The 21,044-nt window shown below is 41.0% G+C and overlaps 1 protein-coding gene across 4 annotated transcripts in view; it reads left to right on the forward strand.

The window, feature by feature from the left end:
- The first annotated feature begins 540 nt into the window (after positions 1-540).
- The window catches only part of KREMEN1 (kringle containing transmembrane protein 1), a 35,204-nt gene continuing 14,700 nt past the window's right edge, over positions 541-21,044 (forward strand). For 2 of the 4 annotated variants that reach the window (XM_075769879.1, XM_075769878.1), the window contains exons 1-2: positions 1,213-1,575; positions 15,788-15,879. In XM_075769879.1, coding sequence (XP_075625994.1) covers positions 1,286-1,575; positions 15,788-15,879 — 382 coding nt within the window. In that variant the 5' untranslated portion in view covers positions 1,213-1,285. Of the gene's footprint in view, positions 791-1,212; positions 1,576-9,616; positions 11,812-15,787; positions 15,880-21,044 lie in introns of those variants that run through there. The other 2 variants (XM_075769881.1, XM_075769880.1) reach the window with 2 other exon arrangements.

Raw genomic sequence — 21,044 nt, forward strand, 5'->3', positions numbered from 1 at the left:
GGTTTTTTTTGTCCTTTGCTGCCTGCATGTAAAGGGAAAAATTAAAAATCCAAAGCTATCTTGCTGCACGCGTGTTCACCATTCTCAGAAAGCAACACTACTCTTTCTCGTTCGGCTCCACGGTCTGTTAGCTGCTGTGCACTTCTGTGTTTTGTCTCTTTGCGTGTTCGTATCGCTGTGGGTATGTGCGTCTCCTTGCGTCCGCGTGTGCGTCCAAGTGTCTGGATGGGTGTACGCGCGTGTCCTTGTGTCTCTGCGTGCCCGTGTCCCTCCGTGAACGTCTTGTGTCTGTGTGTGTCCGTGCGCGCCCACGCGTCTGTCTCTGCGTGTCCACGCGCATCTGTGTCAGACCCTGCGCCAGTACCTGTGCCCGTGCCCCTGCCCGTGCCCGCGCGAAGCGCGCCCGCCCGTCCGCCAGCTCCGCCCCCCGCCGGGACGCAGCCCACGCTGCTCGGGGGGGGGGGGGGGGGGCGTTCTCCGCAGGCCGGCGACGCGGCCGCCAAGCGGCTGTGCGCGCGGTGCTTTCTCACAGCGCATTGCGTGCGCGGGCCGCACGGGCACGGCCCCACCGTCCGGTCGTTTCTGTTGGGCGGGGGGTGCCGTTTCACGGGTTTAGAACGACCCCCTAAGTCGAAGCGTGGGGCGCTGGCCCCTGGCCGCCCGCGGAGCCGCTCGCGGCCGCATCCCTCAGGCGCTGCTCGAGCGCAGGCTTCTGGCGCGCACCCGTGCCCCCACCGTGCCCGCGCACAGTGGCTGTGCGCGGGCAGGAGCTGGACGGGACTCGGACGAAGTTTGTAGCGTTCTGTTCCTGTGGGTCCGGTCCGTCCCCCGTCCCCCCCCCCCCCCGCCCCCGCTTCAAGGGATGAGAGACGTGCAGCACCTGCGCGTTCCCGTCTGCTGGCAGACAACACCCGCGGGACCACAGCCTGGCGGAGGGCGAGCGCGGGGCCGCGACAGCTCCTGGCCGCAGGCAGAGCCCACGGCTAGGCCGCGGGGCTGTCGTGCTCCTGCCCGGCCTCTTCCGCGGCCACAGTGGGGGACTGGGTGCGAGAGGGCAGAGGGGAGTGTCGAGAGCGAGACATAGGTCGCTGCTGCGGCGGAGGAGTGGGGGGCCGGGGGGGGGGGTCGCCGGGCCACTGCCTCGCTGGCGGCGGGGCGGCCCTGCCTGCGGGGGGGGCTCCGCGGAGCCTCTGTGGTAGCCCCGGAGCGAGCACCGGCAGCCCGAACCTGTCGGTGTCAAATGTAAAAGCAGCAGTTGTGCGGTCCCGCGCTGCAGCAGGTTGGGATGTTGGTCTCTATCCTTTCCTGTCACATGGCTGGTAATAGGATCCCTCATCTGCCACTCGGCACCTCGCCGGGGCGCAGTTACAGGACACATGCTGTAGGGCCGCCGCTTCCCGCACTTTACGCTCTTCCCGGCCGTCCGCGACCACCTCTGCCCCCGGAGCGCTGGGGCTGCCGACTGCGAGCGCCGTGCGGCCCGGCGGCCGTTGGCCATGGAGCCCCCCGCCCTCGCCGCCGTCCTGGCCCTCTCAGGGCTGGCGCTGAGCTGCTGCCGCGAGCCCGTTCTCTCCGGTGAGTGACGCGTCGCGGGGAGCCGGGAGAGGGGTCGCGTTTGGGGCTGCTCCCCAGTCTCCTCGCAGGTCTGAGCGGCGAGGGAGCTGGGCAGGCTCTCCGCGAACTCCGCAGACTTGCAGCTGGCGCGCACTTTGCCGCGGAAGGGTTCTGCCGCCCGACAGCACGTCTTCGAAGTGGCGACGACGTCCCTTCCTGCTCGCCAGGTCGGAGCAGGGCTCGAAGCTGCTCGTGAGAACATGCGGGGCGTATTTTCGTGCGCACTTTGCAGCGTTGTGGGTATTTGAGGATCTCCCGGTGCTCGCTGAGCTGGGAGCTTGGAAAACTATGAAGGCATGAGGTAAGAGGAAGAGCAGCGTGTTTCTCTGTCACAGTGGTTTGTTAGCTAGATCTGCGGAACAGAGGCGTCTGCAGGGAGAGGGGAGTGCGGGGCGTGGGTACACTTACTCACTGGGAAATTAAGTAACCAGTGGCAGCAGGGCAGAATCGGGGCTGCAGAGCCAGAGCTTGGAGGGTGGCCATCTCGCCTGCCTGCAGCATGGTGCTCTCTGTCAAGCACAGACGACTCTGACCATTCAGGTTCTCGTTCAGCCAAGGAATCTGGGAAGCCTGAAGCTTTGCTACCTGTTAGTGTGGTTTTTCACTTAAAATTTCTCTGCACCCTTTTGTCCTCATCTCAGTTGTTACTGATGTTTTCAAGTACTACGGTTCTCCTCTGATAAACGTTGGCCCTGCTTTGCAAGATCAGAAGTGGCTGTTCCAGACGATCAGTGTCTCAGCCAATGGATGCATGGTCCTCCTGGATACATTTTGCATATTCTAATCGTTATTATTCTTTGTAATATAGAATTTGCTCTACTTCCTTTTGCTAAGAACAGATTTTTGGTCATCAAGTTTTTGTAGATGCACTTGATTAGATTTGGAAAATACTTACATAGACTTTCTCGGGGGGAAAAAAGCCTTTTATCAGAAAGAGAACTCCAAAGGTAAATTTCATAACTTCTCAGAAGTTACCTCAAGTAACATAAGAGTATTTTTAGGTAAGTGTGTAGAGGGCTGCCTAGACAAGGACATATCTAGACCATGTCTAACAGTCTGTTCCCAGTAGCATTAGGACATGTTTGGTGCACACAGTAGGTACTCCTTCCTTTGCTTAAGTTGAAGAATGTCGTCTTGTGACTGTGGACAGAAAGCTCCATATGTGACCATATCCCTCACAACAGGCTTCGTGACAGCAAGTGGAGGATATGTCCCGGTGTGAGTGTTTGGTTCATAGGCTATTGAGAGCGTTCTGTCTGTTTATGCACCTGCACTTCCATCCTCTAGCCAACTTCTAACTGCATGCACTGGTGGCCACTGAAGGGGACAGAGATGCATGAGCACAAGCAGCTGGGGTGGGAGGAAGAATATATAATGCCTCCAAGTGAAGGGGTAGCAAAGGAGAATGGATCTAGAAAGCACTGTCACCTATGTGTCTTTTGCTAAAGAACCTGGAAACAATGCAAATTACACTTCAACAAGGACCTGTAATTTGGATGGCATATATTAAATCTGCAGAGTTGATAATCTGCACAAACCATACCTCAGGATCTTCTTCTTGACCCTTAATCCCACAGGACTGAAATGGGATCAGCTGGGTCAGGTTGCACTTGAAGCTAGCAGAATTCTGAAATGACAAACAGTAATATTTCTTTTGTAAGGCAGTTTGTTATATGGTATGTTTTTAATGCCTATTACTTTTTATCAAATGCATGTCTTAATAAGTGTATTGTAAAATGCAGTCAGAATACAGGCTGCGTCACACCATCATTTGCTAAGAGAGAAACTTTAACTTCTGGAATTGCTTTATGAAAAATGAGTCAAATTGTCAGAAATCAGAGTGAGTTAACAGTCATTTTTGTACATAGTACCGTGCTGCTTTTCACAGAATGTTTCTGCTTCGCTGTGTGACGTCTAAAGGTTTCTCTTAATCCAAACACTGACATTCGCAGCATTCAGACTTTCATACCACATTTCTCAAGTGAATCAGAAATAAGAGATGGGTGAATAGATTGCCTAACATTAAAGGACTGTCTAAATTTGGTGAGTTTTGTGTTACAAGGCCAAAGAGTTGGAAATGCCTTCGACAAATGTTAGTTTCAATGGACAAATGTTATATACTCGGTGCAGTAAGTTCTCATTTCTAGTTTCTGTATTTATAGTGTTCATTTAATTTCCCCATCAGAAATGTGTATGATTATCAGTCTCCTTTTCCTTTCTCTGTTTTTCTTTTTTTTCCATTTAGCAATACTAGGTCACCATGGTTTTCTTCCCAGCTGAGTCTTTCCTTTGAGCTGCTATTTCAGCTTTCTCTCACAAACCTTGCATCTCTTGTCATCTTTTTCGGCCTATGTCTTGCTGATTCAGAGAAGCAGTTCTACTCGGTATGCCTTAAGAAATCATAATGGAAATAGTTGAAAAAGCATTTCTAATCAGACAGACAGAAAATGAAATAGTCAGACACTTCAGTATATCGTGCTTGTACATGCGTAGAGTGTAACTCAAAATCCAGAGTTATGTGAATGGATTTAGGCAGGATGGAGCCAAAGAAGTGGGAGGGAGGCAGGGATTACATGCTGCCAGCTGCAAAATTTGCACTCTTTGTCATATCACACCATAATGGTTGTGCAATTGGCCACTCCCTCCATCCACACAGTGGCTATGGCCCATCCTGATAAAATTTCCAAAGGGATTCAGTCTGCCACGCTTGACAATGGAAGAACAGTTTTAAAACTTCACAAAGAAAGAAAACAAATGGGTGTATTAAGGAACAGAAATTCTTATGGGGCCACATCATGCATTCTTACTTCCAGTGATAATCACAAGGCAAGCAAGTGTGTTTGCATCTTGCGGCTGAGGACCAGCCAGCAGCTGCAAAGCTATGGCTAATATAGCATGTTTACATTGGACGAAGAAAAAGAAAACAGGTACAAAATACATACTTTTAAGCATTAGAAATAATGGTAACTGGCTCTCATGCTCATATCCTAATTTACCTTCTTCCAACATATTCCAGAAAGGGTCTGGCCCGTCAGATCAGTCAGATAGATAGCATTTAGTTTTCTTTTTTTTTTTTTTTTAAATTTTTTTTGAAGAAAAAGGAAAAGGGATGAAAAAATGATTAGATTGAGGGTTAGTAATCAAAATTTCACAAGAATAGCAAGTTCACATATGTAACAACACACACTGCCAGGGAGCACAAGCATGGAACTCCACATGTCTGTACATTCCCAGGAATGTACATTCTTACAGGGCAGATGGATGCTTAAGTCAAGGTTTGATCAAATGTCAGGTTAGTATTCACTGTGACTACTCTCTGGTTTGGACCAACGCTAAATAAGAATCTAGTTCTGATCAGCAAAAATTACTGCATTTGAGGACTTTAAAAAATAATATGTGTGTCTGCGTGGATACGTAGAATGAGAGAGAGAGGATTTTTAAACTGCGTGCACAGTGCCCCTACACTGCAAAGGAGAAATGATCAGCTAACCAAATGCTCTCATAGAATCAGATCAGAATTCAACTGGCTGATTTACCAAATGGGGAGTTATTTTCTAGCAATTTTGAAAATTGCGATTTTAAAGAAAGATTATTCTTTCCTGAGTTTTTTTCTGTAGTTTGTAACAAACGTTGGGTTGTGGGGTTTTTTACTGTTACAGTATACGCACTCAAGCCTGATATAGTTTTGATAAGGGCTTTTGTTATATTAGTATTAATTGGAATAGTAAAGTACTGAAATGTAAAAATCCTACACTAGTTTTTCACTTGGGTAGGTCTAAAACAGCCTTATACTTCCTGAAAAATATTTATTTTGTATTATAATATGGAATGAGATTATTTTTTCTGACCAATCATATGACTGTATGCAAATTAACTTTTTGGTTTTATCGATAAAACTGCATCTTCAAAGAAAACCATTGCACTGCTAAAAATATTTTTAATAATGACCACAGAAGCCATATTTGTCTCTTTGATCTCCTGAAGCTTCTTCTGGTTTTAATCAGTGTTCCCACATGAAGAACTGTGGCAACCTATGATAATAGAATCCCTATTCGCATCCATAGGGAAACAAAAATGTTCTCATCTGAAGAAGGTAATTTGGTGTTCTGCCCCTTCCATCCGTGGGCCCCTGCCTCTGTTACTGCTGGGGTATCTTGGCATCAGTTAAGTGGTTTCTGTCCTTTCCTCTGTGCATTACTCTCTCATTGAAGTGTTTCTGCTGTCTAATTATACCCTTTCAATCAAATTAGAGACTGCAGCATCTGGTTAGTGCCTGTAACTGTTGCCATCTGCACCTAGATACAGTGCTTTCATTTAAGGAGGAGTGCTTAAATTGCAATCTCTGGCAAGAAATAGGAGAACAGTTTAGGTAGAATGGAAATGACTTAAAACTCTTCTTAGAATGCTATGCAAGCACATGCATTGAGCAACTGACACCTAGTCATTATCGGACCTGGCACCTTTGGTTCCATATCCTTATATTCTGCGTAAGCACTTCTCTGACTCTTGTGACAGGCTGTAAGAAAAACAAGTGAGGACTGAGCAGGCAGTTATAGCATGTAAATTCAAGGAACCTTTATTTCTTGCTCCAGCCTTACAGAACATTTAATGTTCTGGCTATCACACCATGGTAATGAAACCCAAGATTTAACTAGCAGCCACTTTCATTTGCCTTTCATTAATCTGCAGATTTTAAAAAGAAAACCTTGCTTCTTGTTTGGCAGTAGCTAGTAGGATAATTTCTGGCCTGGGTAGGCTAATTTCTGGTTGCTAATTGTTGTCAACCTTTAATCTCTCCAGCCACTAGTCAGCACTCCCAGTAGCTTCCAGAATTTAAAGGAAAAAAATAAAGCGAGTAATTTTATTTTTTTCAGTGAAATAGTGACAAGTTAGTCATTCTGAATTTTCAGTCTCAAAAGCTATGTACGTGTCCCAAACTTAGAAGAGTGCTCTAAGAAGTCATTGAAACCATCCTGAAACCTCCATCTCTTCAGTCTGCAATTTGTAATGTCACTAAATATATGTCTTTGAGAAAATACAAATTTTGAAGAATGCTCAGAAGATTGGTAAGATTTCCTACTTGTCAGCCAGAAAAGGAAGACTGTTTGAGAAGTAGATAGCTGTTTTCTTTGCTGTTTGTCTCATTTGTACAGAAAAGACTGCAGATGAAATTCAAATACTTGTATTATTTGTCTGTGGTAATGTGGCATGAAATTAGAGTTTCTCAGGTAACTGGGCCTCTTGCCATTAGTGATTAGGAGATTAAAATCAATATTTAGAAGTCCATCTTAGAAATTATTTGGAAGCCAATGCAGACTCTAAAATGTCAGTACTTTATCACCAGTGCTTCATTCAGTAAAATAGTCAGTTATATTCTGCACTACCTTAATTTTTCAAATGATCCTGAAGTGGCGCCCATGTGGAGTGCAGGCAGCCATACAGTCCCAAAGAAACAAAGGCATAAATGATCATTGTAAGGTCCCTACATCGAAGAAGAAACCGAGACAGATGGAAAAAATTTCTAGTACAGCTGCTGTTTGATCTTCCAAATGTTGATCTGGCTCTAATAAAACTAATTGTGAACCTGTATCACATACTGAGCATTCACTCATAGTGGACAACCATTCCCAGGCTTATTTTCTGATTTTTCTTTCTGGCAGTTGCCACTCAATACAAACTTATCTATTCTCAGTATTCATTTATTTTAAAAGTTATTTTTCTGTCAACCATGGCGCCTGATATGTTGAAAGCAAAACAGCCCTGATCACACACTGCTGTCCGTGTTTTCTCACTAAGGCTCATAAGCATTATCCTGAACAGGACCTGTTGGAACCTTCAGCTTTTCATGAGTGAACCACTGCAATAGTTCTGTCTCTGATTAATTCTGTTTGCAGACATCCCCACAAAACAATAGAAGCAACAGGATCATCAGGCAGTTAAAAGAGTGAAATCATCACAGACATTGATTTTAATCGTGGATTTGATACAAGCCTCTACTTCAGACTATGTCTGAAACCCAGCTGACTAAGATCTTAGAAATATGAAGATGTTGGAGACTTCAAGATGCAAATGGTCACAGCTTTCTCCATGTACTGTCTAAACCGCTAAAGATTTAATATAGGTTTATGGTCAACAGGATAGTTTAAACTGAGCCTTGGGTGCGTGAAGAGAAACCACGTGACAGATCTGTCAAGCACAGTGGCACTCTGATGTCTTCTAGGAAGCTGTCAGCTTTAGCCTACACAAAGTGCCTGTTCTTCCCTTGCTGTCTTTGCCACCCGGAGAGGACTTGGACACAGTGCAAGTTCTGCCATAGTATACCACAGTCTCACAAAACTTTAAGGAATAAGGCTTGCTAAATTTCACAGAACTGGTATTAATTTCCTCAAGTCACTGTTCTGATGGTAGTTAGATTCCAAGCGAAGGGCTTCATAGCCTAAAGGAACATGGAAGTATCAACCAACATAAGGCAGTCGGATCCGGTGGGTGCCAGAACAGTAAAGGAAGGTGGTTGTCAGTGGTTGTTTTATTTTTTTCCCCCCTCCCTTCTACATGATCATAATCTACCAAAGAGAAATCAGGTAGTTTGAGTAAGCCCAAGAGTTTTACCAATAGTGTTCAGTCCACTCTTTTCTGACTATTTTATTCAGATGACCTCTTCTGAATTAGTTTTGTGCAGACAAATCTGGCTGACCGTTTTTAGGCTCATCTTTTCACAGAATTATTGCACCAGTGGTGCAAGACAAAAAGAAGGACAGAGGTTCTAACCTCCTCTTCTCCAGAATCTCTTAGGACTTTTGTCTTTAAAGTGCAGCCTATGGATTTGAAATGGAGAAGAACAGCGGTCTGTCTGCAGATGATACATTCACTTTGCACATTCAAAACCCTGGGAATATTAATTTCATAGTGAGATTGCTAAGGTAGTGTCTTGGCTGTCGTGCAGCAAAATATGGTGAAATCACTGTGTGTGATAAATAAAAGGATTCAGCTGTTTACTGCCAAGACACTGAACATGCTGGGGGATCTGTATCCATGTTACTAGGAATTTTGTAGAAAACTGTACAAAATGTTTCTCAGCAGATCTCAAAGTTGATTGTTCAAGGTAAAAGAATGTAGGGCCGAGGACCTGATTTTTAAATGACAATATTTCCTTGAAAAGATTGCACTTCACTGCCATGGCAAAATTATTATTAGTCATTAACAAAATTAAAATTTCCTAACAAACTCTCTGTAACACACAAAGGTATGTATTTCATTTGATAACAGCTACTAAATTCCATCACTTAACATTTTCATTTCAGTTTTTCTGGGATAATCAATGATTTTGTGTCATAGCTCACTGCCTCCCCCTTCCACATCTAGATGCTATCAAAGCCAGGAGAGCTTCAGTACAACTGAGTTGGCACATTTTTCCCCAATCTCTTGGTAGTGCAAAAGAACACAGGAGGCACTGTTACAGCTAAGTATTGTCTTGGGAACAAAAAGCTACAGCTAAGAGGAATGGCGAGAGGTCTGACTCTTCCCTTTGTGCAATGTCCTTAAAGTACTATGCAATGAAGTTTGAAGAAAATCTATTTAAAAAAAAAAAAAAGCTGACATGAAAAGGAAAGGCAGTTGCTACTGCAAGTTAAAGCATGGGCCAGTCTTAGCAGATCCTAGAATGGGCTGATGTTAACTTCAGTTTAGTCTGTGTGCCAGGTTACATTCAGGTATTGTAGCATTCCTTGCATTTCTGAGTAGATGTTAGTACATATTGCTTCTCATTTAGAAGTGAGGAGCAGAAAAAGTAATAGCACTAAGCTAAAGTAGACATCTTTCTGGATGTGTTTATCATTTCTCATAACTGCTGGTTTATACTGTATGTTATTTTGTTTATCCAGTTTGATTACGTTTTCCTCTCTTTTTCTGCCAAATTCATCAGTTTATATTTTTCAGCTATGACAGAAAAACTTTTACATTAACTGCAAAGCAAGAAAGGTATTGAAGAAAGTTGCAACACTGCGGTGACTTCAAAGTGGTTTTTTTTTCGTATGTTTATGCAAATATGTGCAGTGGCCTGAATACTGGAAACTCAGATTTGCATTTCCAAGTAAATGTATGTAGCTCACCTGCATGGCTAAGGCAGTCAGGTAAATTACAGTAAGGAGAAGTATTGACTTGAGGCTTGTTTATGTTAAATTAGATAGCTTTCTGTCCATGGATGATAGCCGTATACATTAATGGCTGTGCAGACAGCTCTTCTGTGTGCCTTCAGCAACAAAATTCCATTTAATAGAAGTCCTAACTTGCCTAGGCATGAAAATGTGCGGTGAAGGCACAAAAACATCAGCTTTCGCCTCCTGTGTAATAAAACTGTGAAATAATTGTTATAATTGCACCAGACTAAATGGTTATAATGGCCCAGACTAAACTAATTTCAAAGGCATGGTTTTAATAATACATTTTCCCTTCTCCCACGGTATTTCTAAATACAAAAAAAAAGGTGTACTGTTAATATCAGGATTAAGCTGGGGGTGGGTTTTTTTTTCTTCTTCCAACTGCAGCCACACAGGTCTTTCTAGCCTTGTTTTGTAAAGTGCATCTCATGAGGGACACCTGAGATCAGCATACTTGACTTCAGAGCACTCTCCCTTTCCCTCAGGGCAGTAGAACATAGCTGCAGCTGTTACATGGTTTCTACAGAGAGTACTATCAGATAAAACTGGAGGTTGTGCAGCTTGCAGTTAGCAGGAAGCAGTTGTGACTTTCCTCAGCAGTGCTATTCAGTAGTAAGAAATTTTTACGGCAGTGTAACGCAGCAGTTTTAATTCTGTCATGGACTGTCGTATTATAATACTATTTTAAAATACATGCATGGATGATAAATGTTACCAAGTATTAATTATAAACAGGATGGACTTATTTATGGTACACTAATTAAAATGACTGTTTCTGGAAGATGACCACAGAATCGCAGAATGGTTGAGGTTGGAAGTGACCTCTGGAGGTCATCTTGTTCAGCCCCTCTGCTCAGGCCTGGTCACCTAAAGCACGTTGCCCAGGACCATGTCCAGATGGCTTTTGAGTATCTCCAAGGTCAGAGATTCCACAACCTCTCTGGGCAAACTGTTCCTGTGCTCTGTCACCCTCACAGTGCATAATTTTATAAAAATGTTTTGCATTTTTAGTAAAGGTAAAATTGTTCATGCATGTGAATGTTTATTTGATCAGAAGATGTCATTAATAAGACACAGCAAAGCCAGGCAGCATGAGATTCGTAGTTCAGCTGAGAAGGGGATAGTGTATTTAATGACTAGAGAAATCATTCTCTGCTTTGATGTCTAACTTGCTATTAGGAAGCTAAGAAAACAAACATAAAAGGGAGAAAATATGAGCGAGGCAGAAGAATACCGACCTGTAAGTTTTCATCTGAAAACATAAATGCTTTAGTAGCAAATCACAGTAGCATGATTGTACTCTACTGAAGGAGGAAGGAGGTCCCTTTCTAAGGCAATTCAGGCCAGAGAAGAAAAATGCCTAAGAAGTATTCTAAATCAGGATGTAAATGTTTGTAAGATCCAAGCCTAGAAAATCTTTTCGCTTTATAAAGTACAGATAGATATTGACAACTTTAGTTAAACTGGCATGAGATTTTGGGTAGTATGCTGATAAGTGGCAGACTGATAACATAATCTAATTTAATTTTTGGAAAATTAGCAATTTACATATTCATCCTAATGAGTAAAACATGGGGTAAACAGCAAAAAAATGTAGTATACTTATTCAGAAAATGCATGTTAATTGTATTACCCATTCTTCAGACTGAACTGTCTTGTACATTGTTTAGTAAGATAATGAAATCGTAATCTCTTCAGTAGATGTTTGAGAGAAAATTTCAATCCCAGACAGCATCTTTAGTTGCCTAAAAAGTGCAGGAAACATGTTAGTGAAAGGAAACATGGTCTCTTGGGGATGGGGTGGAGGGCAAGGGAAGAACAACCAAACACTAAACGTACATACATTCTTTCTCTCTTTCCATTTCCATTTCTTCCCAGAGTGTTATACAGCAAATGGGGCTGACTATCGTGGCACTCAGAACCAGACCTCCCAATATGCAGGGAAACCTTGTCTTTTTTGGAATGAGACCTTTGAGCATCCTTATAATACTTTGAAATATCCCAATGGGGAGGGAGGGCTTGGAGAGCATAACTACTGCAGGTAAGAAATATCTCATTGCTACTAACATTGCCTGTATACCCAGTGTTACTTTAAACAGTTGACACAAAATTAGGAAACTTCCTGTCACACAGTGAAGAATGTCAGAACCATGGATATCTAACAGGTTTTGTTTTATCCTGTAATCAGTACCCTGGATCTGCAAGTACCATTAGTAGAATAACTTCTTCAACCCAGCTCTCATCCAAAGTCCATATCATCTATCCAATATATAACTTGGCATGACGGAGAAAGACTAGAGACTACTTAAATGAAAAGGTGGAGATAATAAAAAAAAAATTACCCAGGTCAGAAATACAGAAGCACTACTGAATGTCTATAGGAGTCTCTGGTACGTTATGGTTTTTATCCTCACCCACAAGCCTGGTTCTGTTACACACTATGTTTCCGAGTTTTGTGCTAATGAAAGTTATATAGTCACTAAAAATTCTCAGTGAACATGAGCTGTTCAGTGACTTAGAGTTGTTATTTGAATTCAGAAGCTCAATTGCCAGTGGTTGCCAGCTCAAGCTGCAGCAGATCCACTTTCATTTCCTTGCCTTCTAGATAAGTCCTCCATAGCTATGGATAGAACTCAGAACAAAACTTAAATGGAGCCAAATAACAACCAAGGTTCAGAGATGTTTAGGCTCTGCAGGCTCTTTTCAACCTGCAACATTTAACTTCCTGATGATGTGCATCGGGAAGTTGCATGCACTTCTGCCTTTGCAGGACTGACCCTCTAAGTTTTTATGCCCATCTATACTTGCTATGGAAATAGGTGGGGGGATAACCCGATAGATACATTCCTTAAACAGCAATAATCACCAACTCATCTAGGATGCATATAAAGTTGAGTAGTGTCTCTTACTCACTGGGTAATGGGGACAGAGGTGTTTGAGAGATTAAGAATTGAGTTACTTGGGGCATAGCAAGAAAAGCTCTAATATCTCTTTCGTGAGAAGGTTCAACCCACACCTCAGTTTTCCTGGAAAATGCCTTTACTTAGCAGGTTATAGGCTTTCTAGGGTAGAGCCTATACACTTGCCACCTTCATGTTGAAATCATTTCACTGTAAGCGATATAAATCGGGATAAATGAGGCAAAATTACTATGCAGGAGCTCAGCACAATTGCTATCTCACAAACATAGGTCCTGGTTCTTGATCCAAGAACTTTTCCATATTTAATCAGAAATAGACATTCAAGAAAATATGAGAGAGACAGAGCCAGTCAGTTAATAGAGAGTAAGAAAGCACAGAAAAGAGGTCTTGTGACATGCAGCAGACATGAGCACATTCATGAAAGGAGTCAGTGACATTTCCAGAATCTTTGATGACTCAGGTCGATATTTCTCATTGAAGAACATTGGTGAAGGACAGGGAAGAAAAAGACTTGCTCGGGATCTTTTCCAGTGGCTGCAGCAGTGCTTCAGAATAACACTGTTCAGTATGTTGCACCAGTGGACTCTGTTTTCAGCCGTAGAAGGAGAAAGCATTATTGCCAAGTTCTGAATTGACTCTCTTTTGAATCAGTTCAGCATCTTACAGGAGCAAAAAAAACAAGACCACCTACAAGAGAAACTCCACAGAAGTTGAGCATTCTCTTTAGAAAATGTCCTGGAAAACAAATAAACCCATCAAGCTGTCTAGTATCAGATTGACATGTGAGCACTAGAAGGACTGTCTTCCTATCAAAAACATTTCACACCAACTTCACAGCCTCCCTCAGCCCAACACCGCCAAGTGCATAACAATTCTCATGACATGTAGAGAGCTCTGTCTCTCAGTATGCATACTGATATGAAGCTATAAAAAGGTTAGTGGCCACTGAATTATCTCTGAAACAAATAGCAGAATCAAGAATTTTGATTGTTGCTGTGTGGCAACATCCTAGATAGACTGTATCTACAGTCTTATCTACGGTCTTTTGGCGGTCACCTCTGGCTAATACTTAGGCTAGTACAAAGCAAAACATGTACAAGCTATGCAAAAATGTGCGTAACAAACCGAATGTTTATCCCGGTATTCAGGTAATCCTTACTAGAGTCTCACTTTGCTTAGCATATAAGAATTTGGTGTTACAAGGAGCAAGAAGCCTATAATCTAGTATGTAAGCCTGAGAAATTACTCGATTACCAAATACAGCTTTTTAGCCTCAATCTGCTAGGTGTTACATTATCCTCTTTGATACGGAGTTTGACCGGAAGGTTAGCCATTTCCTTCCTTATGCTGTATCACTTGGCCCAGGAATATTCTCACAGTTGTATGGGGTGATAATCCTAAGTAATGGATGCTTTTTAACTTCACATTCTGTTGAAAAAAAGCTTGGAAAGTCACTGTTTTAAGAGTGTCAGAGGCTGTCTTTAGCATGCAAATCTTGTTGAGGCCTTGTGAGTGAAGGTACCTCTGGTTTAGCTCTTTCTCTGCCATTCATTTGCTTGGTGACAACGGACAAGTTGATCTTCCCTTCTCAGAGGCAACATGTATCTCACAAGGCTTTTTTAAGTCATAATAAATTGCTTTGAGGCTCAATTTTAGGGACAACATTTGAATAATCTAATTTTACACTTAAAGCATTTATCAGAAGCATATTATCTCTCCATGGGTGGTCCTTACTTGGAATTCTTTGTTTACTGCAAGACACTCTGTTAAGATGGAAATGCCTCATAACGTTCCACTAAACCTCATTTCAACCATAACAAAATTTTGCAGACTGAAGTTTTTGGAGATTTTGAAAGACACTCAGTTGTTTTCTAACTGTATGCACTTTTGAGGTTCAAGGCAAAGGTTTCTAAAGGCATTCATCACATTTCTCTGCAATTTCCTTGGATTTTAAGGCATTTGTATGTGGAGTGCCATTACCATGGTTCAGTTGCAGACATCTGATTTCTGTCATGCAGGTATAAAGCCAAAATTTCCATAACTGTGAAAACAAGGAAAATTGTGTGATTTCGAGTACAAGCTTTCCTTGATTTTAGTCTTCTACTTTCTTTAGCCACTAGCCTTAGGCTTTCCTCATCTGCTACTTTTACTAGTCTGTTTGAAAGACTAACTAGCAGCATTTTAGTCAGCTACATTGAACTCAACCCACCAGTTCTCTTCAGGATTCTGTTATTTGACCAAAAACCATCCCCAACAGTTTTAAAATTGGATCTCCCACAAAGAGTTCTTACTGTGCCCGAATGACAACATGAAGCTGAACTGACATTTTGGTGTAGGGGTGTCTCATTAGTAGAATTCATACCAAAGTACATGATTGCAGTTGGCCCTAGTAACAAGGAAAGGTGAACCTAACTGCCCAAAGTAACAATTTATTCTCTTAAATTCATCTTTTCAATGTGAATATTTTTTCAAAGTGTACGTAGGAAAAAACTTTAAATAACCTAATGACTAATTAGGTATGGATTTGTAAATGATGCTACACAACAGCAAAGAATAATCATGGACACGTAAGGAATTATCTCATCCATCAATATATCAGATCACCAAAGAAGATTTATTCAGCTTTACTGAAGGGGAAGAAGAGACATCAGTCTTTCCCAGAAGACTTTATCGCATAAATGTTTTTGTCATCATAGATACAGAAAGTTGGGGTCTGGACTATTTTGTACCAAGGCAAAAAACAAGTTTAGGAATCTAAGGAACCTGTATGCAGGATGTGGGGGCTGAAAACCTTCTTCTGTCTCAGTACTGTCTAGAAATAGCTCTGCACCTCTTAGATTTAAAGAAAAAGGAAGTTATGTTTTAGCCTTTACTAGCATTTTATGCTTACTGTGTACTATAATAACCAAAGTTATCTGAACTTCCTGACCACTTTTTGCATTTTTCTTGGTATATAAATCCAATGGGTTTAAATATTCGATAGGTATTAGAGCAAAAATAGTGATGACACTGAAGCTTAATGAGATTTATTTTTATGTGGGTGTTTTTTTTTAATATTTGATGACTTTTCATTCACTCTCTATTTTTCTCTTTCAGGAACCCTGATGGAGATGTCAGCCCATGGTGCTATATTGCAGAGCATGAGGATGGAATATATTGGAAATACTGTGAGATTCCGTCCTGCCGAAGTAAGAGCACCATGCAACTTTTTTAGGCCTGCATTTCTGTTGAACAGAGATTGGCAGTTATACACCAGTGGGTAGGGATTTTCAAACGGAAACTAGGATAAGGCAAATCAGCTTATTTTCATTTGCAGACTAAGCAATATTTTAAACAGGACTCTAGAGTTAATGACAAGCTTACTGAATCATTCCTCCATTGCTATCCTTTTCATATTATCTCAGAATTACTGGGTTATATTATTTACAAATAATACCAGACAGACAATCACTCGAAACTTACAAAGTACTGCTATTTTTTCGAATCCATACAAATACGTCATTCATCTATTAAAATGTATAGGACAAAAATGAATAGGAGATTATTAATTAATTTTTTTACAAGGTACATATGTGTCCTTCATTTGCAATTAGCTTGTAAAATGGATGGCATTAGTGTAACGAGTATAACACATCATACACAGAATTGCTTGGAAGAAATCAAGACAATATGAGAGGACATAGGGAAAAGATGGCTTTTTGTTATATATATGGGAGCTCTGGGCTAGAATTCTATTCCTTGCAGGTGCATATACTCAGCATTGCTGTGAAACTACAAACGGGACTTTGTTCGATTTTTTTTTTAAACAGATAATTTACAAGCTATTCGCTTCCAGCATTTAATATTTTTAATGTATTACATTATTTACCTTATCCAAAATGTGGAGATTTTGTCATGATTCCTGTCAATATATTCCAAAATTTTCATTCCTGAACGCTCCAGGATAAACTCCTAAGAATCACATTCTTTAAAATATGCCTAAATATTAAAAAGAGATTCCAGTTTTGCATGTTAACAAGCAACCATAACTACACATTTTATTAAGTCTAATCATTAATGCCTTTACTTGCTTTCCTAACTTCTTCTGTGGAAGTACTCTCCATTTCTAAGGGATAACTTATGTCTATACTGTTAAGCATCAGAGCAGTTGCCCTTACGTAGGCATACTTTTGATTGGATGAAGTACATTTCTTACTCGAAGTTAAGAAAACAAAACCAATCAAAGAAAAATTGATTTAAAGTGATGTTTTTACTTTGTCCACAGTTTTCTTTTTTTATGAATGTGAGCGATTGATTCACATCTTCAAGCTTGGTCACTTAAGGTCACTTAAGTGTTACCTTAAGTCAGATGACTTTTACCTAGTCTTAAGTACAGATTGAAGAGTCTAATTTAAATAACACAAAATCATTCCACACTCCAATAGTCATTGTTCAGAGGACATCTTACTCTTATTTTTCTAATATACCAGGTCCTATTTAGGAAACATGACCCTCCTAATTAAGGAATTTATCTTGGTCTAAAATGAAAGAATTTGCATTTTCTTTAAAGACCACAGATGTTAACAAATTCTCTGGATATGGCACCAGTAAAAAAAGCTGAAAGGCAAATTCTCTCCACTCCATTTGTTCTACACAAAGGATCCTTTTAAAACCAGCCTCACTCATTTTCTCTGTGGTGGGGAGCAGAGGATTTTAACTTGGACACTTACTTGCACAGATAATCCAGACTTACATTTACAAAATGTCCTTTTGACCAGTAGCAGCTGCTTCAAGCATTGCACTGAAACTGGATACTAGAAAAAGGAATTGCAGCAATTTAGAACAAACTGTACATTGCAAGCCCATCCAAGTCTTAATACAAACCTCATGGTTTATGAAGCTGTGTAAGTAAAAAAAAACTTTTATTCTTCACCAGATTTTTTGTTTTCAGTAAGCATGATGCTAAATCATAGGACCATCAAAACCAACTTGCAAAGTGCATAATACAAAACTGAGTTCTGTGATGGACCAAGAAAGCAATGGTGTAAAGAAATCCTATTTGAAATTTTTAGAGAAGTAAAAAAATTGTCTTATATAAGCTTCTTTTCCATAATTATGTTTACTACTAGAAAAGCCAAGTATCTGGAGCATAATTTACCTATAAACTGTACCCACATAATACCACTGCAGTGCCAACAACATGAAGTGTCTTGATTGCCTGGAGAGATTTGCATGCAATGATTCACTGTAGCAATAATTAAGAATCTACAGCTAAGAATTTTTCATTATGATGATGATTTCACATGATTATATCGTGTCTCGTTTGCTAATATTTATACATAACACTAAAAGATTAATTCAGAAATGTGTTCTGGCATTCTGCATGTGTAAACATGCTATACAGAATTTAGCAATGTTAGATGAGGATGGATGGGAATAATCACAGAAGACAGTGGTAGCTACCCCAGTAGGAGCTTAGTCTTTCCTTTTCTTCCTCTCCTCTTCTTAATGGCTTTGTCTGCTATGCAGACTGGAATGGACATAAAGTAAAAGGCAAGAAGGCAGCGTTGAATCTTGAGAGAACATGTGCTTCTCACATGGACAATTCAGAAATAAATGCTTTAGATGGTTTGTTTTCAATGTTGCAGCTATTCCTGACTTTTTTGGTCTTGTTGTTAATGAGGTTAGTTGAAATTCAAAGGAAATAACTTACACTCCCAAAAGGTAAAAGAAATAAAGGCTTGCTGTCCCACTTAATTGCATCTCCATATTTATGGCCTGCATGAGTCTCACCATAAGCAGATTTCATTATTGGAATCATATTTCCTGTGTGCATGTGTGTCATGTAATAAATTTATTTATTACTGAAACATTGATGGTGTTAAATGGCAGAGCCAAGTAAGTGATCAATACAGGTGCATATTACCTTTGCAAAAAGCTAGGAGGCTCTTGAAAGACAGCTAGATGAGCACAGCTGGAACATGGTTTTAAGCTCAAAAGGATTAATCCCATGCTTTAATATATGTGCCATAACATGTAATATGCAGAACGTCTGGTGTTTGCCAGGACCTGATTATGACAGATGCTGCTTAAAAGAAAAATAGCATGCTTGCACAAAAGAGGTGACCTTTTAGGCACAAGCAAACAAGTAGATACAAACAGTTGAAGACAGTGTAACAGTAAGACATCACTGATCAGCATGAACAGTAATAGCAGAACATTGACTACCTCTTTTTTGCCAAGATTCTTTAGTAGGCTAAACATTAAGGCAAAATATTATGTTGGAAATTTTTAAAGGTCAGAGTAACTAAACAGTCACTACCTATCTAGAAATACTTCTGATTTGTCATTGCATTTTTATATATATATATACACATACACACACACATATATGTAGTTTTATACATACATATAGAGTTGTAGGATACCCCAGGTTGGAAGGGATCTCAGGCCATCATCTAGTCCAACCTCCTGCTCAAATCGGGGCCAGCTCTGAGATCAGACCAAGTTATTCAGTTTGTCAGATTAGACCAAGTTTATCCAGACAACCTCCAGGGACGCAGAGTGCACTCCCTCTCTGGGCCCTTGTTCCCGTGCTTGACTGCCAGCATGGTGAAAAGATTTTCCTGATACCCAGTCTGAACATCTCATGTTTCAACTTAAGCTCCTTACCTCTTGTCCAAAGTGCATCACTGTGAAGACCCGGGCTCCATCGTTGTGACAACCTCCATGTTGGTATTGCAAAGCTGCTAGGGGTGCCCCCAAAGCCGCCTCTTCTGTAGGCTGAGCAAGCCCCAGTCCCTCAGCCTCTTACGGGGTGACTGCTCCAGCCCTCTGAGCATCTTGGCTCTCTAATGAACTTGCTTTTAATGTCTTTCTTGGACTGGTGGGCCCAAAACTGGACATAGTAGTTCTGATGTGGTCCTAACAAGTGCTGAGTAGAGGAGCAGTCACTTCCCTTGATCTGGCTGTGCTCATCTTAATGCACACCTGTTGGCCACCTTTGCTGCCCAGCACACTCCTGGCTCATGTTCAGCTCTGTCCATCAAGATCTCCAGGGCTTTTTCTGCAGAGCTGCTCCACATACATAAATGTACACTGTCTTGTTTTAGATTTATGTTGAGTGGCTCCCTGTGCATACAGCCTGATTCAGTTTAATACAGTATGAATGAGGAGCATGTTACTCTAGTATTCTAAAAATATTTGTGAAAAAGCAGTCATTTGAGATCACTGCTGATATAAAAGCATTGTTTGCCAATTAGATCTTCTCCAACTCAGATTACAAATGATCTCCCCTCTACTATTATGCTTATACTATGTACTCTAATTACCCTGGAGTAGCAACTCAGTGGTGTCTGAAGTTTAGGACCAGCCCATCAATTGCCATAGGCATATCGAAAATCACATATGCATGTACAAGAGTAATTTTTTTTTCATGTGTTGTCCCAGTTCAGAAGAGTGTTTAATCATGTATTTGATGTGGGACTACTAAAGTGCTTTTAGCTGAGCATATATCCTTGGGCTCATGTAATTTATTGAGTTTGAAGTAATTTGAAGAGCTAGGCACTGGCATGGAAATTACTGTTCGCTCTTGGGCTAGATTGGTTTATTCCCAATCACATGATACTAATATTGTTTGCTAGATATAAGAAAGTTAAAATACTGCTGGGACACCAAAGAGACTAAGTAGCTTTAGGCTGCACCTAAATGGTACACTTGATTTAGTTACAAAATGTATGTAAGAAGTTTTCAAATTAGTCTAGTTTCTTAGCGTGGCACATACTGAAGTACTAATTGTCTGGAGACAAGGTTGAAGGGTCTCACCAATAAAGCTGCTTTGTGTTTTTAGGAAATCCCAGATCTCCTAGGAAAATGAGCTAGGTTAGTGAAGTAGGAAGCTTTTTCAGGACAGTAAAATCATGCACTGTACAAAAAAACCTGAGCTGTCTCAGAGATACCTGCCCAGCTGTACTTGGCTGGGGTGGGGCTGCAAATGGGGATTTCCAAAGGTATGTTAAATCAGGCTGTAACTTGAAGTCTCAGTACTTTTACATGCGTGTTGCTGCAGGGCATATCAAAGCCATAACTCCATGCAAGCGTTTATAATTGAAATTGTATCATTCTTATAAATGAAAATGATTTTATGAACAATATTTGAAACAACATTATGTAATTATTCAAAAAATATACATACTTGAATTTTCTTCCCAACTTCATTAATTTTTCTTTGTAATACTATAATCACTCTCCTTAAGAGTATAATCATATACATGCCAGTATATTTGCTTGTCACTGATAGATATGCTAACCCTCTTCCTCAAAATAAGGAAGCTGCCTTAGGCAACATAGCCTAAGTCTGGGAGCAGGTTCTGAG

Source organism: Balearica regulorum, chromosome 17, assembly GCF_011004875.1.
Source record: "Balearica regulorum gibbericeps isolate bBalReg1 chromosome 17, bBalReg1.pri, whole genome shotgun sequence".
Lineage (NCBI taxonomy): Eukaryota > Metazoa > Chordata > Aves > Gruiformes > Gruidae > Balearica > Balearica regulorum.